The sequence below is a fragment of the Physeter macrocephalus genome, chromosome 6 (genome assembly GCF_002837175.3).
Source record: "Physeter macrocephalus isolate SW-GA chromosome 6, ASM283717v5, whole genome shotgun sequence".
Lineage (NCBI taxonomy): Eukaryota > Metazoa > Chordata > Mammalia > Artiodactyla > Physeteridae > Physeter > Physeter macrocephalus.
The window spans coordinates 45,171,352-45,186,742 of record NC_041219.1 but is presented as its reverse complement, the minus strand read 5'-3'; the positions used below and the strand labels follow the sequence as shown (position 1 = coordinate 45,186,742).

The following is a 15,391-nucleotide window of genomic DNA, read 5'->3' as shown; positions in this document are numbered from 1 at the left end:
AACAGAACTGGTGAATCTAGGTCAGAGTTATAGGGCCATTTATTACTTGTCTTTCAGTGTTTTTGTAGGTTTCAAAAAAAAAAAATTCAAAATTAAAAGGGGGTGCAGGGAAGAGGGGGGAGCATGTGAGTGCAGACATGAGTGGTGAAATGAATACGTACCAATTACCAGGTATGTTTCTGCTCATTTAAATTTTTTTTAACATCTTTATTGGAGTAGAACTGCTTTACAATGGTGTGTGAGTTTCTCTTTTATAACAAAGTGGATCAGCTATACATATACATATATCCCCATACCTCTTCCCTCTTAAGTCTCCCTCCCTCCCACCCTCCCTATGCCACCCCTCTAGGTGGTCACGAAGCACCGAGCTGACCTCCCTGTGCTATGCGGCTGCTTCCCGCTCGCTATCTGTTTTACATTTGGTAGTGTATATAAGTCCGTGCCACTCTCTCACTTCGTCCCAGCTTACCCTCCCCCCTCCCCGTGTCCTCAAGTCCATGCTCTAGTAGGCCTGCGTCTTTATTCCTGTCCTGCCCCTAGGTTCTTCATGACCTTTTTTGTTGTTGTTTTAGATTCCATATACATGTGTTAGCATACGGTATTTGTTTTTCTCTTTCTGACTTACTTCACCCTGTATGACAAGACTCTCGGTCCATCCACCCCACTACAAATAGCTCAGTTTCATTTCTTTCTATGGCTGAGTAATAGTCCATTGCATATATGTGCCACATCTTCATTCCATTTTTTAACATAAAACATCAAGTTAGAAATAGCTCCCCACCCCTCCGTGTAGTTCTGGTCATGTCACTCGCCTGGTTAATGTGGTAGTTACAGACCACTCTGGCCTCCGTGGTTTCTGATGAGAAATCTGCTGTCATTCAAATTGTTTTTCCTCTGGCTGCTTTCAAGTTTTTTTCTGTGTTTTTTGTTTTCAAAAGTTTAATTCTGATGTATCCTGGGGTGAACTGCTTTGGGTTTAACTTGTTTGGGGTTTGCTCAGCTTCTTCAATCTCTGAAGACTTATGTCTCTTGCCGAATTTGGGAAGTTTTAAGTACTTTTCCAACTCATCTTTTTCCTCTCCTTCCAGGGCTTGGATGACACGATGTTAAAGTTTTTTGTGGGTGGAGGTGACCTTGTAATGGTGAAAGTCCTGACACCTCACCAGTCCTCCCCGTGACACCACCTCAGCGGGGGGAGAGGGGGAATCTCCTTTCTGCTAGAGGGGGTGTAAGTCCAGGCTCCCCACTTGGTCTCCACTTATTACTTGGGTTGGGGGCAGCCTCCTACTCGGCCTTCTTTGACACCACCTGGCAGGGGTGTTGGGGTGCTTCATTACAGCCTTGTAGGGGTGAAAGTCTAGACTCCCAGCTGGCCTTTCCTGTTGGGGGTGGGGCTTTCACCGTGCTGTCTGGCTGGAGTAGAATGATTACTGTCTTAACTTTCGTCTCTTGCTAGGCTGCCCTTTTCCTGGTCCTGTGGCTAGCGAGAGTAGGTTTTGTTGGGGCTTTTTTGTCCGCTTCCGTTGGCATTTCCGGGTTGCCAGCTTCTTCAGCTCCAAGTCTGGGGTGTAAGAGGCAAAAAAGAAACTCGGGGGACTCGCCACTGTGTCATTCTTTGGGTTCCAAGGTCCCTAGCCAGTCTGCCACCTTCCCTCCACCTTTCAGAACCTATTTATGTAAGGTCCAGAGTGTTTAGTTGTACTTAGTGGGAAGAACAGAGAAAAGTATGTCTTCCCTGGCTCCCCAGATGCAGGCCCCGCCCCCCGCCCCCCCAAGCCTCATGATCCCCACGTGAGCACCCTGGTCCCACCACATCAGACCACTTGTAGTCCCTTGAACTTGTCACGCTCTTAGATGACCTTCCTTGTCTGCCTGTGGTGTTTCTAGTCCGTTCATTTGGGTTTTCTCTGTAAAATCTACCCAGACAGTTCACACACTCTTTCCTCAGGCAGAATTTTGCCTCTTCTGTCTTACGTAGCACTTTAAATTACCTCTACAACTGTGCTTCCATCTTGTGTTGTAATTATTTGTCTTTTTCCCTGACCAGACCCTGAGCTGCCTTTGAGGGCTGGGACTCCATCCTGTACATCCTTGTCCTCAGTAACTAGCACAGTAGTTGCTTAAGAATTATTTATTAGACAGATGGATGAATGGACGTAGTTCTGATTTCCCACCTGAGTTGTTAAGTATGTTTGTTACCACACACAGCCACAGCCACCACTGATGCACTGTGCGTATGCCTGCTGCTTCTACAGTGAACAGAGAAATCTAGCAGGCTTGCCTGGAAGAAGGGCTCCTTAGTCCATGGCAGTCTGTTGATCTCTGTTAGAGGTCCTGTGTTTATAGCCTTTGAGTTCCTCTGAATACAGAATTGGCGGTGAGCTTATTCTAGCATAGTATGGGAACGATCATTTTTACTATGTCAGCACCTCTAATAAAGTGACTTTCAGACCCAGGCACCTAATAAATATTCCTTAATGATAATGATGAGAAAATGAATATCTGTGGTTTGTTGCTATTCTTCTTGCTGAGATGCATTTCCAGAACTGCTTTGTGGCTCCTAGGAGGCTTTCACTTGCCTACATGTTGAACTAAATTTGGGGCTGGTAATGGGAAAACGCTACATTCATGTGCTAGGTTAGTTTTTTTTTTTTTTTTTAAGTTACTCTCTTTTTATTTATTTATTTATTTATTTATTTATTTATTTATTTATTTATTGGCTGCCTTGGGTCTTTGTTGCTGCACGCAGGCTTTCTCTAGTTGTGGCGAGCGGGGGCTGCTCTTCATTGTGGTGCGTGGGCTTCTCTTGTTGTGGAGCACGGGCTCTAGAGCGCAGGCCCAGTAGTTGTGGCTCACGGGCTTAGTTGCTCCGCGGCATGTGGGCTCTTCCCGGACCAGGGTTCGAACCCGTGTCCCCTGCGTTGGCAGGTGGATTCTTAACCACTGCGCCACCAGGGAAGTCCCGCCAGGTTGGTTTTTAAGGCTCCTTATGTTCGCGCTTCGGTGCTAGATCAGATCACAGCGCTCTGTCCGATCAGATCACACCCAGCACAGCACCGAACTCCCCCTGGAAGTGGATGGCAGTGCGTTTTGAAAAAGGAAATTGAAACAGCTTTCCTCTTTAAGGTTTTCTATATGTATGATTATGTTACCTTCAAATAGAGATAATCTTACTTATTCCTTTGTGATCTGGATGCCTTTTATTTCTTTTTTCTTTTCTCATTGCTCTGGCTAGGACTTCCAGTACTCTGTTGAATAGAAGTGGTGAGAATAGGCACTCTTGCCTTATACTGGTTTGATTATGATGATCATAATGGTTTTTTTTTTTTTTTTTTTTTTTTTTGTGGTACACGGGCCATTCACTGTTGTGGCCTCTCCCGTTGCAGAGCACAGGCTCCGGACGCACAGGCTCAGTGGCCATGGCTCACGGGCCCAGCCGCTCCGCGGCATGTGGGATCTTCCCGGACCGCGGCACGAACCCGTGTCCCCTGCATTGGCAGGCGGATTCTCAACCACTGCGCCACCAGGGAAGCCCAGCTTTTCTCTTTTTAGTTCACAAATGACCTCACTTAATTAAGGTAGCAAATGTGTAAGGGGAGAAAGAAGATGGGCGCTAGAGAGAGGGAACAGAGTATTAATCGTGGGTTAGAGCCAGCCGGGGGCGGGGCCCACATCTAGCACCGAAACTGTGACTAAGAGCGCCACACCTCTTAGCCACTTGTGTTCATTTGATTTCCGTGGGGGGAGGCTTGGTTATTTTTCCTTTCAGCGCGTTTTTGCACACCCCCCTGTGTTCACTCAAAGCAGTGCAAGTGTTCCAGGGAACCAGCTCCCAGAGGGTGGGAGTAGAGGATCAAGTTTTGGTGCCCTCTGACACCAAAAATGTATATTCTCATAAACAACATGCACAGTTCTTGGGTTTGCATTGATTTGGCGGGGCTTCTCTTTCAGAGATTGCCTTCTAGGAGTTTCCAGGAAAATAAAATTTCCGAGTGAGCAGTGCCCTTGGCTCCTTTGGCAAAGCTTTAAGGCAGCGAGAGAGGGTGAGAGAGTCCAAGGTGAATGCCGCCCTCCTACTCAGACACATGTTTATGGGTTAGCTTCGAGCCTTTGGGGATTTTCCACAACTAGTAGAGGCCTAAACTTTTAAATTATTTTCTGTGTTGCTGTACTTCCTTGTGTCTCATTCCCTTAGCGTGGAAGCTTGTGATTTTGACTCTACGTTGCCACCTGCTTCTACATCAAGAAAGCCCAGGGCTTACCTTTATCACCCCTAATCTCTTCACTAGGTTACCCTCCATGGCTGCAGCTTTTAACAGAGCTGGCCAGACACGTATAGGAGTGCCCTTTCCACCCCAAACCCCGAGCTACCGAGAGCACTGGCTGCCCCAGCTCCAGGCTTCCCCAGATGGGCCTGGGAAGCGCCTTCCAGGAGTCCTGACTGAAGCCCACACAAGACTGGTCATTGCTCACTCTTCCTTTCACATGTCGGAGGTGGCTCTTGAAATCGCTGAACTTGCTGTCGGAGAGCAGAATTAGACGTGGGGAGAGAGCAGCACAGAGTGAGTGGGCTCTTCAAGGGCTGATAGAAGCCTACACACTTGTCACAAAGGGAGAAAGAGAGACAGAGCTGGGCCTGGGTTGGGGTCCACCACTCGGTGAGTGACCTCACGGGTTACTGCAGTGTTAGTTTCCTCACGTATAGAATTGGAATAGTGGTACCTACCTCATGGTTGTTAAGAGGATTCAATGAGATTATAATGTTGTTATAAAATGAAAGTCTTTTGGGATCGGTAATTATTGTTTTGAATTCTTTTCTTGGTCTTCATTTCTGGTTCTTTTGCCCAAGCTCTGAGCAGCTAGTGAACTGCTCTGGTCTTCTCATCCACCTCCAGGCTCGTCTCCTAGTATCAGTGCTGAAGGCTGCACCTTAAGCTCCATGGTGAGCCCCAGGTTTGAAACCCTGGCTTTGTGTACCTGCAGTCACTCTGCACCCCTCTTCTGAGCCTTCCTTACACCTGTTTGTGCTCAGTACTGTGGTCGAGCTGGCCTTTCCACATGGCCTGCCTTCAGCCCTACATCTCAGCATTGCAGGTCTTTGAAGCCTCCTTGCCTCCCATCCAGTGGGTTCATTCTTCTCCACTTTTTGAAGAAGTTAAGGAACCAACCCAGAGGAGGGAAAGAACTCTGACTTGAGGGTGAGAGAGAATTAGGTTATGATCCTATTCTGCCACTTGCTGCCTTTCCTACCCTTTCTGAGCCTGTCCTCATCTGTACAGTGGAATATTACACATCACATGGAGTCATTAGGAGTATTCAATTAGGTAACATTTTAAAGTATTTAGAACCGTGCCCACCACAGAAGGTAGGCGTCCTTGCTGTTACGCAGAAATTTCCTTAACTCGATGGAAGCAGGAAGTCACGTACAGTACAGCCAGTTCACCTGTCGCTTATCCCCACTCATGGTGCAACATCCTCGTTGTACATGAAAATGTTGCACTCCCCTTCCATCAAGAAATTCTGTGCTTTTTGAGTTGTTTTTCCGGAGGCTGGATCTGTGCCTTACCCCTTAGGAAGATAGCCAGTGTAGGTCGTTGCACGCTGACTGGTGTTTAGCCAGATTATCTGTGACCATGGTGTAGGGAACTAGCTGGCCCGTGTGGGAATCAAACCCCTGATTCAACCAAATTCACTGCACGTGATGACAGCAGCACCCTAAATGTGTTGGTGAGGGCGCCACTGGCTGCAGAGCCCTTTCACTCTCCTTCGGTTGTCACAGGAGTTCTGGGAGGTGGGTGGACTCGACTCTACAGAAGAAGAAAATGAGACCTGGAAAGCAGTCATTCCCCGTGTCACACCAGCAGTAACTGGTAGAACCCAGGACAGGCATGCGCATGTCTTGCTTTTATATCTGGGGCTTCTGTGAAGTTTTGAACCGAGATGAGAGCCTGATTCTGGCTGTACAAATGAAAGTTTAGAGCTCACAGAATCCTCTAGTTTTCCTGTCACCAGTGTCCACTTTGTATCCGTTCCTTATAGAATATTCATTAAGTCACTGAATGACTTATGTGCTCTCATGGTGGGGGTACTGTCAGAAAAAAAGCAGACAGACCCTCTGCCGTGCCCAGAGGAGCTTACTGTAGCGGTGAGAGGCTGGCAGTGAAGAGAGAGAGATGCAGTATGCCTATCCAGGGTGTCAGGCGGTGATGAGCTTTGAGGAAAACGAAGGCAGAAAGGCAGCCTGGGGGGCGGGGGCGGGGCGGACACTGAGCTTTGCTTTGATTCTTAGCGCTTCTCGTCTCATCTGTGTGATAAGCGCTCCTAGAGCAAGCTTGTGTGTTCATTCCCTGCTGGTCCATCACACCCTGCATATCAGGACTTTTGGGGGCTGATTTTGGAGTTGAACCAGCTTTACTCAGTAGAAGCAGGTGCAGGGGCTGTCTGCTTACCCACTGAGATGCCAAGACCTTCAGATTACAGCTGGGATGGCCTGGGTCGTGCTTTGGAATGCTCTGGTAGCTTGGGGAGGGAGCCTGTGCTGGTTTTCCTTAGAGATTAGTTGTTAAATCCAGCACTCCCCCTGCCGTTAGAAGATAGGGTACTTCCAACTGACCTTTTAAAATGAGTTTCTTTTTTACTTTAATATTAGAAAAAAAAAAACTTAAAGAAAAAAAGAAAGTACTGCAGTGACATTTGGAGCTTTCTTCGGGCACTGCTGCTGCTGAGGCCCGGCCCCTGGGGGTGGGATGGCGGGAGGAAGCGCAAAGGCCCAGGCAGCATAGGGTCGTATCTGTGCTCTGGCTACTTTTAGCGTCTCCTTACCCCGCACTCCTGCCACAGCCGGCAGCCCAGCAAAAGTTATCGCCACACAGTTTCACAGCTGCTTTGAAATTCTAGGGCAGCAGAAGTGAAACTGACCACGGTCTTATGAATTTCTCTCGCACTGCTGTTGTTCCCTACTTGAAGTGAGTCAGGCCTTTTCCCCTCTCATCCTCAGGGTGTCCCAACTCGGTATCTGCTGAGTTTTTGACACAGACTCTCTTCATGGCGCTGCATCCGCAGAGCGTCCTGCTTTGGTCTCCCCACCCTCAGTGTGCTTTGCTGAGTTGCGAGCTGTGGCCATGTGGTGATAGCCCCAGAAAAGAGCCAGGTCCCTGACGCGGGATACAGTGAGCCTTCTGGTCAGCTGCTGGTTGTGTGCACCAAGGTTAACCATACAATCATGGTGAAGTTCTTTTAGTCCTTCAAGATGAAATTGAAGTTAATTTTAGCAGCACTATTAATACCATCAACCGAAGAAGGAAATGGCATCCAAGTAGATGTATGTCTTTTTGGTTTAACAGCCTCATTCAAACAGTTCGGTCACTTTGCGATTTCCAATGAGGTTGGAGAAGGAAAGTGGGTGGACCCAACTTGCAGCTCTGCTCTGTGTCCCGGTCTCCCCCAGAGTAAAGGGAGGCCCAGTGGGCATTCTTGGAGAGTTGACTGCCCCATAAGGATTATATTAAAGTTATATTCCGTGGGTGCACCTTATAGAGCCCAAGCTTAGGCAGTGACTGTTCCCATTAGGAACAAAGTAACCAGAATTGTTTTGATGGAGTAGCTGAACCACAGAGATATGTGCTTACTCAGGTGCCGTTTTCTTCTTCACTTCAGCTGATATTAATAGTACTGCTAAAATTAACTTGAATTTAAGATACCTTCTCCACTGTAAATTGTAGCAGTAGACATGATGCTTCACTATAAAGTAATTCTTTTATGATTCTTCTCCCAACAGCTTTGAAAAGTCCAGCTGCATTTCATGAGCAGAGAAGGAGCTTGGAGCGGGCCAGGGTAAGGCACCTTGCTTCCCAAGGGTTCCTAAGAGCATTTTCAGAGCCTGTTGTGCTGCTGTCGTCTTCCTTCCAGTCTAGTGTTGCCTCCAGGGTCTGCCCTGGCCTTATGGTTCTAAATAGGAAGCTCTGGCTTTTCTGCTCCATCCCCACCCCAGCGTCTCCCAGTGTGATGATACGGGCCATGATCAGAATGAGTTTCCTCCTTTAGTACATTCAAGGGTATGTAATGGTCACCTCCCTTCTTTTGGTTTGGAGACCACTAGTATTTTCCCATCTTTAATTCCACTTAGCCTTTTGTAGCTGCTAGGACACGACCACCAGCCACGGGAAAGCTTGCTGAGTGGTGGTCCCTCCTGTCTGGCCACACTGCCCACGCCTCTCCAGAACGGGCATGGAAACCTTACTGGTCTCTGTGTGCCCCTGAGCAGCCAGGGTCCACTTGAGGCCGTGGAAGCAGAAGCTGTGTCCCTCTGAGCTCAGGTTCACACTGCAGCACCTGGCTGGTTGCCCTGTCCCCCTCAGTTTCAGTTCCCTCGGGGGCCTCAGGGGATATTCTGCTGCCCAGTGTGGGCGGAGATGGGGAAGTCGCCAGAACATGCTTCCCCTCTCAGCCTCTTCACTTTTCTCTTTTATGTAAAAGACAAGGGAAGAGAACCTCCCCAGATGGAGGATCATAGGCCGGGGCTCCCTAAGACCCACAGCTCTTTCAGAGACTCTGAAGTATTTACCTCCAAGACTTATCTTACTATCTTCTGTCTTCATGTTATTTTTAACACATTTCTAAGGAAAATTATGATTAATTCTTAGAGGGAGCGGGAAGAATGAGGTCACAGGTCCTGGGAACCAAAGGAGTGAGCAGCTGCACTGTCTCAGTGGCTGGGAGGGTGAGAGAGTGCAGCCGGGAGAAAAGGAGTGTCACTGCCTGTGCCCTCAACCCAGTCTGAAGACTTGGCACCATTTCCTGGCCTGCTTCTCCAAGGCAAGGAATAAATGCAACTAATTAGTACAGCTACTAGTGTATTGAGTACTTTTATATGTGAAATTATACCCTTTTCTTGTTTATGTTCACATCAGCTCTCATGAATTAGGTGTTACTGTCTTTATCTTAATCGATGCAGCTAAGAGAGGTTAACTAACTTGTCCAGCTCGTAAGTGGCAAGCTTACTGGGATTTAAACCTTGGTGTGTGGACTCCCGGTGTTTTCTTCGTCAGTACCGTATGCCTCCCTCTGCTGTCTGTGAAGACCTATTCTGCCGTCTTCTCCGGCAGCCATGGCAGTACTTCTGCCCACTGCAGATGGGTGATAGGCCCTGAACGCGCGGCCACTGTAAGCCATCTCCCGGAGAGCTCAGCACCACCCTAGGGCTGGCCCAGAGCTGACCAGTCAGAGCACCAAGGCCGGCCCGAGGAGCAAGGCCTTACCTTGCTGCCCGCATGCCGTATGCTCTGATACTTTATTTTCTATTCAATGCTCCTCTACCCTACTCTGCTCTGTCTTGTCCTGTCCTGTCCTGTCCTATCCTACCCTATCCTGTGGTGGTCCTGACCCACTAATGGGCTTGACCTATGGTTTGTAAAATTCTGGTGCAAAGGTTAAGAGCACAGGCTCTAGAGTCAGACAAATCCGGGGTCATATATACATTATAACGTGAGCGCCGGGCAGTGGGCTGGCTCTGGGACTGTTGAGGGAATGGTTCAATTTGCTTGGTGTCTCAGAAGTGCAGAAATGAGGACATGAGACTTTAAGGAACTAGAGCTATGACACCATGTATCAAAATTAGTACTCCACTTGGCAGCCATTCAGAGTGAATGGAAAATGCTCATGGTATCAGGCAATGCCAAGTTTTTTGAAATAAGGTATAAAATTATATTCAGTATGATTATAGCTTTGCAAAATTAAACTTATCTTTTGCATGAAAGAATGATTAGAAACAAATATCCCCAAATACTAACGGTGGATGATTAAAAATTTTTATTGTTGTTTTACTTTCTAATTTTCTGAATTTTCTTTGATGAACATAACATATGATAGTAAAAGTAATAGATTAAAAAATATATTAGTAGTCCAGCCTCAGAGTGACAAATGGTCTTGACAGATGGATGATGCCCTTGGCAGGTGCACTGAAAGTGGACGCGTCCTTCCAGGCCTCAGGACCCTGCAGTCTCCAGGCTGAGGTTGTGGGGGCTGCAGAGGTGACCCACTAAAGGCACGGCTGCTTTTCGGTCCTGTTCATGCCACAAGCTTGTGACCTGGATCTGAGAGCTGCTTGGTGTGTTTTTTCTGTAGACAGAGGACTACCTGAAGCGGAAGATTCGTTCCCGGCCGGAGAGATCGGAGCTGGTCAGGATGCACATTTTGGAAGGTGTGTTAGATTGGAAACGCTTCTTCATCTAAACCCTCGTTCTCACCGTTTTCACCCCTGCACCACCCACATTTCGTCTTCCCTCTTTTTCATCACTCCCATTTCTGTTGACAGTGTAAGCCAGAGCCCTAACGCAGTAAAACAGCAGTGCTGTGGGCACCACCACTGGCTTTTGGAATTCCCAAAGGAGCACGATCACATTCTCTTGGGGTGGCTTCCCTTTGTCTATGGCCATGTGGTGGCCCTGGATCTCATAAAACCTCGGTATGAAATCCTTTCCTCCAACTCTGTTTTTAAATGTGTTTACTTTCTGTTTCCATTCATTCCTTCATCTGTCCATCCATCCATTCGTTCGCTCACTCAGTATTTACAGGAGCACCTGTGAAGTACAAGCAAGATCATCCCAGACATACTCCACCTGCCCACACACACTTCTTTCCTCATTCTAGGGAAGGAAAGGTTTTGGCTTGAGTCTATTCCTTTTTTGTTTGGTTTTGAAGCCACTTTGGGGTTGGAAGAAGACTTTCCTAGACTGAACCCCACCCTTCGCCGAGGAAGACACCGAGGCCCAGAGCAGGGAGGCGAATTGTCCCCATAACGCAGCGAGCTTGAGGGAGAGGAGACACCACCCATTGCCTGGTGCTCTTTCAGCTCTAGCTCCAGCTCAGAGAGTCGTCTGGGCCAGCCTGTGCCTAGTGACCATTGTTGCGTGTGACCACACACTGTCCACAGCGGGGGCCCCTTCTTCTATCCTTGTGAAACTTCAAGCCGGGCCACCGTACTCTGCCTGGGACGTGATGTGCATTCTCATGGTCTCTGCTCCTTCCCCAGAGGGAAGGGGAGCTGCTCTGGAGTTCCCAGGGCAGAACCAGCTCATTCCTATATCCTCCTGCACTCCATTCTCTCCCACGGGCAGAGACCTCGGCCGAGCCTTCCCTGCAGGCCAAGCAGCTGAAGCTGAAAAGAGCCAGGCTGGCCGATGACCTCAACGAGAAGATTGCACAGAGGCCTGGCCCCATGGAGCTGGTGGAGAAGAATATCCTGCCTGTGGAGTCTAGCCTGAAGGAAGCCATCATTGGTGAGGAGGCCCGGCCACCACGTGTGGACTTGAAGGCGGGGCACAGAGGGAATGGGCTCTGGACCGCTTGCTCCCTGACTTCCTGCTTAGCCTTGGGGGAGCCGAGGTACAGAGTATGAGAGCCTGATAAACGGGTCCTGTGAGCCTGGGACAGCGCCAGTGGCCTCACAGATCAGCGCCGTGCCAAAATAACTACGTCAGTGACAGAGAGGCCTCTGTCCACTTCCCATCTCTGTGAGCGCAGGGGCTTGTCCCTCTTTCCCAGAGAAGGTAGGTAGATGTCCGGGGTGGTGTGTGTGAGCACGTGAGATGCTGGGACCTTGAAACTATACCTGCGGTTTCTTTTCATTAGTGAAATCTCTTCTTGGAGCCTGGCACTCTCCTCAGATAGTTCACTCAGTAAACGTCGATTGATCCAAGCAATGTGCTAGGTGCTAGGGCCACAGCCCCACAAGGCAGACCAAGCCCCTCGTCCTTACGGAGCTCAAGCCCAGGAGCAGATACAGGCAAGGAAATAGGCGAGAGTGAGATGGAGGGCCACCCACCCCGGCCCCGACAGGGGGCATCGTTGTCAGAAGAGGTGAGGCCCAGATCGGGGTGCAGGGTGAGTAGGAATTAAAGCGTATCAGCGGGCAGAAGGGACAGCCTGCACATGGAGCTGGCAGCAGGTGTCGAGACATGAGGGGGGAGGCCACGGAGTCCAGGACGTGCAGGGCCTTGTGTGCCACGGTCAGGTGTTCAGACATGATTCCCTCAGACTTCGCTAACTGTTGGTACAGACACGTTTCTTTTGCTGCCGCGGGCCTGAGACCTGCCCCCGGGGAGCAGCCGTGCCTTCAGGAGGCTCAGGTGCTCTCACCGTAGAAGTGAGCTAGGTCTTTGGGCAGGGCAGGGGAGGGCACAGGAGTAGGCCCAAAGCAGGCCACGTTGGGCCCGAGCCCTGGCTCAGAGGAGACCGGTTTCTGGGGCCTCATCTGCACCCGTGGAGGAGGCGCCCTGACCGCCCTCTTCCTCTTTAACTCCCTGCTTTGCCCTGGAATTCACTTCACCTTGTGTCAGTGTTTTCCTGGCCGGACCTTCACCAGATTCCACGACAGCGTTTGGGCCAAGGTCAGTTCTGGACTCTGCAGCCAGCCAGCCCAAGTCTGGTAAATGTTTGCTGAGTGTCAGCCACGTGCCAGGCCTATGTGAGTCCTGCCGTTACAGAGACGAACAGAATATGCTGCGGCTGCCCTCAGAGAACTCAGTCTGACGGGAGAAGCCTGCCGTGTGCACAAGTGATTTCTGAGTCTAGCTCCCAGGCACGTGTGGCGCCACGTAGTTAGAAAGACCAGGGCCCTGTGACATCGTGGCCAAGTCACCTGCCGTTCGGGACAGTTTGCAGGCTCCCAGGTGATGATGGCTGTGAAGGGCCCGGCACAGTCCTGGGCACCCGGGGAGACTCGGGGAAGGGCTGCTGCTGTTTGCAGTGACGTTCGTTACAGACCAGCTGGCAGCTCTGTCGTGGACAGTGTAGGACAGTGGTGTGTGGCAGGGGCAGCGAGAGCCCGTCCGAGATGGGCTTCTCTCAGGGACGCGGACGGTGGTGGGGCTGATGGCACGTTTGGGGCCCACTTGGAGATCGAGTCAGTTTGCCAAGTAGAGAGGGTGCAGAGGGACATTCCGGGCAGAGGGGACAGCGTGGGCAGTGTGGCCTGGAGCCCTGGCGGAATACGGCTTGTTTGAGGCCCGGGAAGTAGCTTAGTTTGGAACGAGGTCATCACTGGTGACTGGGGAGAAAGGAGCATTCGCCGGCAGTGAGCCTGCAGGTCAAGGAGTGAGCAGGGGGCAAGGCAGTGGTGACAGCAAACGCGGTCCGTCTGTTCAGGAAGAGAGTGGAGAGGAAAGAGGGACATAGTGGTCAAGGGGGATGTTTAGGCTGAGAGCTACGAGCAGGTTTAGGCCTGAGAGGAAGGAGTCAGGAGAGGCGGAGGAGGTGGGGGATGGAGGGGGAGGCAGAGCTGGGTGTGCGCCGGGATGGGAGGGGCCTCGCAGGCGGCCTCCGTCTCCCAGACCGCACCACACACCCGCGGCCATCTGCTCACACACGCGCCGCCAGCTGATCGTGCCCGGCCTCCCCTCAGCATCCACGTTTCCCGCCAGCAGAGCAGCGGCTGGGATCCAGGGTGCCTGGCCCGTGAACTCCCGCCGGGCAGGGCCCCATCCAGGCTGCCCTGGCTGCAGGAGAGAAGGGGTGGGCCCCAGTGACCTGGCCTGACCGGCCCTGGGGCCGCTGCAGTGTGGCCAGCAGCTTCCTCAGGCTGGGCTGAGGCGGGGGTGGACCCGCAGCTCCTCCTTCCTGAGTCCCATTGTCCTGTGGCTGCTGTGCCATGGCAGGTCCCCTCTCTGGGAGCAGGAGACTGTGGGAGGGCACCTAGACCTAGCGTGACCGGCGAGAAGGGCCCACTGCCAGCCAGCTGCATCCCCTCCGTGCGCCTTGCGGGCCCCTGGGAGGGTGGGTGGGGGACAAGCTCAGGGGCGTCCTGCCGGGTCCCAGGGGCAGAGGGCCTCGGGTCACGGCCCTGGAGCTGGGGAGGGTCTGCTGGGAGAGTTCCAGGCTTGCTCCTGTTCCTCATCTGTGGTCTTCCCGCCGCCGCAGCGTCCCCTGCATGGCCGCCGGCTCACCTCTGTGCCGCTGCCTCATTCCCCCTGTGTGGACAGTGCTGGTGCAGAACTTCTCCCCTGACCGTGCTGGCGGCGGGGTTGTGACAGGAGTCTTTTGAAGTACCCTGCCTGCCCCGTCCCCTTCTTTCCTTCCCTCTGCATCTGGCATTCCCACGCCGGGTCCCTGCTTCTCCCGCCTCTCCCAGCCAGCCTGGTCCCTGCCCAGGAGCACAGGCCTGCCCCCAGGACATGGGTCTCTGGGAGTCACTGGCTGCTGAAGGGAGGTCGCTGTCCTTCCACTGATCTGCTTCACCTGTGCAAGCAGGCGGCCCTTCTCCGGGAGGCTCTTTTGTCTGTTCCTCCTGGTCTTCGGGGAGTCGGGCAGCCCGGGGGAGGAGCTGCACCTGCATAGCTGTTACCCAAACTCCTTCTGTCCCTGATCGCAGGGTCCATGAGCCTCTGGGAGAAGAGCAGAGTTTTGTGCAGCCACAGGATGGGAATAAAGTGCCTTCAACAGCAGGGAAACAGGAGGTGGAGGTGGTGGCGGGCTGTGGGGCGGTGGGAGGGCAGACCCTGGCTTGGAAGACTGAACGCAGGGTGGAGTGAAAAGCAAGGGGTTAACGATCAGGCCTTTCCCCACCAAGGGGAGTGCTCTGATGGCCTGGTGGGACTAACTCTTCCTGGCCTTTGTTTCGGGGTCGTGATAACAAGCTTTCCTTGAGCTCTTTTGGACACAGGAGGCAGGTCGGCTGCTGGCCTCCTTCTCCCGCTGCTTGCTGGGGCCGCGGGGCCGCGGGGCCGCGGGGCCGTGGGGCAGGCTTCGGGGTCGTGATAACAAGCTTTCCTTGAGCTCTTTTGGACACAGGAGGCAGGTCGGCTGCTGGCCTCCTTCTCCCGCTGCTTGCTGGGGCCGCGGGGCCGCGGGGCCGTGGGGCAGGCACCTTGCTGGGACAGCCTCTTCCCGTTTGCTGGAGGAGTCTCACCCTGGCCTTGGCTTTCAGTGGGCCAGGTGAACTACCCGAAAGTAGCAGACAGCTCTTCCTTTGATGAGGACAGCAGCGATGCCTTATCTCCTGAGCAGCCTGCCAGCCATGAGTCCCAGGGCTCGGTGCCGTCACCCCTGGAAGCCCGAGTCAGCGAGCCACTGCCCAGTGCCACCTCTGTGTCCCCCACTCAGGTGAGCTTGTCCACTACAGGTGCTTCCCCTGCTCAGGGGCCCCAGACCTACTGGAGCGGCCCAGGATGAGGTCCCTCGCTTGGGCCAGGTGGGACGGGGAAGCCAGAAGGTGCGGCGGTGGGCCCTCGTGGAGGACGCCGGCTGGGCAGCCTTGCAGTTAGATTCAGAGGCCTCCCTGCTGCCCTATGTCCGCTCATTCAGAACAGCCACTTCTCCTGAGTGTGTTCAGTTCCGTGATGTTTTACCACCCTCTGTCTTCCCCTTTTTTTTTTTTTTTTTTTTTTTTTTTTTGTGG

The 15,391-nt window shown here is 52.0% G+C and overlaps 1 protein-coding gene across 5 annotated transcripts in view; it reads left to right on the top strand.

Annotated features, from left to right (window-relative positions):
* MRTFA (myocardin related transcription factor A) overlaps positions 1 to 15,391 on the top strand; it is a 205,537-nt gene that overhangs the window by 179,074 nt on the left and 11,072 nt on the right. For all 5 annotated transcript variants that reach the window (XM_055085328.1, XM_055085326.1, XM_055085327.1 and 2 more), the window contains 4 exons: positions 7,778 to 7,833; positions 10,123 to 10,198; positions 11,115 to 11,276; positions 14,921 to 15,096. In XM_055085328.1, coding sequence (XP_054941303.1) covers positions 7,778 to 7,833; positions 10,123 to 10,198; positions 11,115 to 11,276; positions 14,921 to 15,096 — 470 coding nt within the window. The remainder of the gene's footprint in view (positions 1 to 7,777; positions 7,834 to 10,122; positions 10,199 to 11,114; positions 11,277 to 14,920; positions 15,097 to 15,391) is intronic.